At 39.4% G+C, this 1,580-nt stretch overlaps 1 protein-coding gene across 2 annotated transcripts in view; it reads right to left on the reverse strand.

Annotated features, from left to right (window-relative positions):
• The window catches only part of agfg2 (ArfGAP with FG repeats 2), a 15,527-nt gene that overhangs the window by 12,989 nt on the left and 958 nt on the right, over positions 1 to 1,580 (reverse strand). For both annotated transcript variants that reach the window (XM_008435436.2, XM_008435435.2), the window contains exon 2: positions 756 to 849. In XM_008435436.2, the coding sequence (XP_008433658.1) occupies positions 756 to 849 (94 nt within the window). The remainder of the gene's footprint in view (positions 1 to 755; positions 850 to 1,580) is intronic.

Below are 1,580 nucleotides of genomic sequence, written 5' to 3' on the forward strand. Positions count from 1 at the left end.
ATCCATCCATCCATCCATCCATCCATCCATCCATCCATCCATCCATCCATCCATCCATCCATTTTCTTTACACCCTTGTCCCTTAGTGGGGTCGGTAGGGGCGCTGGCGCCTATCTCCAGCTAACGTTCCGGGCGAGAGGCGGGGTCACCCTGGACAGGTCGCCAGTCTGTCGCAGTATACAGCATCTAGTTTTATATTAATTTCCACTATAATTGAAAATAATATTCAGAGGAGTCTGATTTGCTGTTTGATCTGTAGGATTAAGCTGCTTTTTATTGGGTTTACTGTAAATGTCAACATTGGATTTTTACAAGACTTTCGTGTTTTGAAAAGTGGTAAAAATCCAGTCACCTGCTGAGCATTGCCAGTAAAAAAATAACCTGTTTTTCAATCATAGGAAACTGTTTGATTGGTTATTGTTTCAACAAATCCAATAATACAACATATTTAAATTAAAACAAACAAAAAAAACAACAACATATTTTTAAAAGTGAGGAAAATTTCAGTGTTATAAGACAACAGTTTCTTTTGAATGTATACAGAACTTATGAGATTAGCTCAAATGATGACCTCATGCAACATTTTATATTCTACATCAAAACTATTTAAAATAAAATGTTTTTTTCCAAAACCTCTACTTACTTTCTTTCCCTAATCAAATACCTGGCAACTAAACCAACAACCTACTGGCTCCATCTGGCAACGAAGCAAGAAGCAACTCAATTAGGAGGTGAAAAGACGGAGCGTCACTTACCTCATTGCCATGGTTCTGGAGGAATTCCACTTCCTGTTGGGAGAAAGTTGTCATGGAGATGGATTTGACTCTGTGGGGAGGGTTGAGGCCTCTCCTGGGATGTAGAGGAGAGATAGAAAAAGTAACAAAGATATATTCTTACATCAAAGAGGTGGACAGTGAGGATTTAAAACGAGTGTGCATGTCAGAGGCAGCTGACAGGTGCATCTCAATAAATTAGTATGTTCTGAAAAAGTTTCTCTCTTTCAGTAATTCAATCCAAAAAAGTGAAAAGTCAAACTGTTAGTTGATTATTACTCACTGGAGGTGACTGCTAAAGTCAAGAGGTGAAGTCAAAAGGTGAAGAAGCTGAATGTTTAGAGAGTACCGTAGCTGCTGATGGAAAGTTGAGTGGAAGGAAAAAGTGTGGCAGAAAAGGGGATGCAAGCAACAAGGCTGACACGAGTAAGGAAAATAGAAATTTGTACCACTGAGCAACTGTGGGTTATATTTAATTTTCCTCTCAAGACAGTGCACCTTTTTTTTTAACCACACTTTTTCCTTCCACTAAACTTTCCGTTAATATGACTGCAACTAATCGAGCCATGACTTTTCCTTGAATTCAGTAACTGAAACAAATGAACTTTTTTAAACACAATTCACTCAGATGCACCTGTGGATAAATAGCAGGTGATAGGGGACATATTTGACACGTGACTGTGGATTTTTTCGGGGGGAGGAACAGATTTGTTAGCGGGAAAAGGTGTCCGGGTGTGTATGTGTGTGTGCGCGTGTGAAAAAGAAAGAGAGAGAGAGAGAGAGAGAGAGAGAGAGAGAGAGAGAGAG

The sequence above is a fragment of the Poecilia reticulata genome, linkage group LG18 (assembly GCF_000633615.1).
Source record: "Poecilia reticulata strain Guanapo linkage group LG18, Guppy_female_1.0+MT, whole genome shotgun sequence".
NCBI lineage: Eukaryota > Metazoa > Chordata > Actinopteri > Cyprinodontiformes > Poeciliidae > Poecilia > Poecilia reticulata.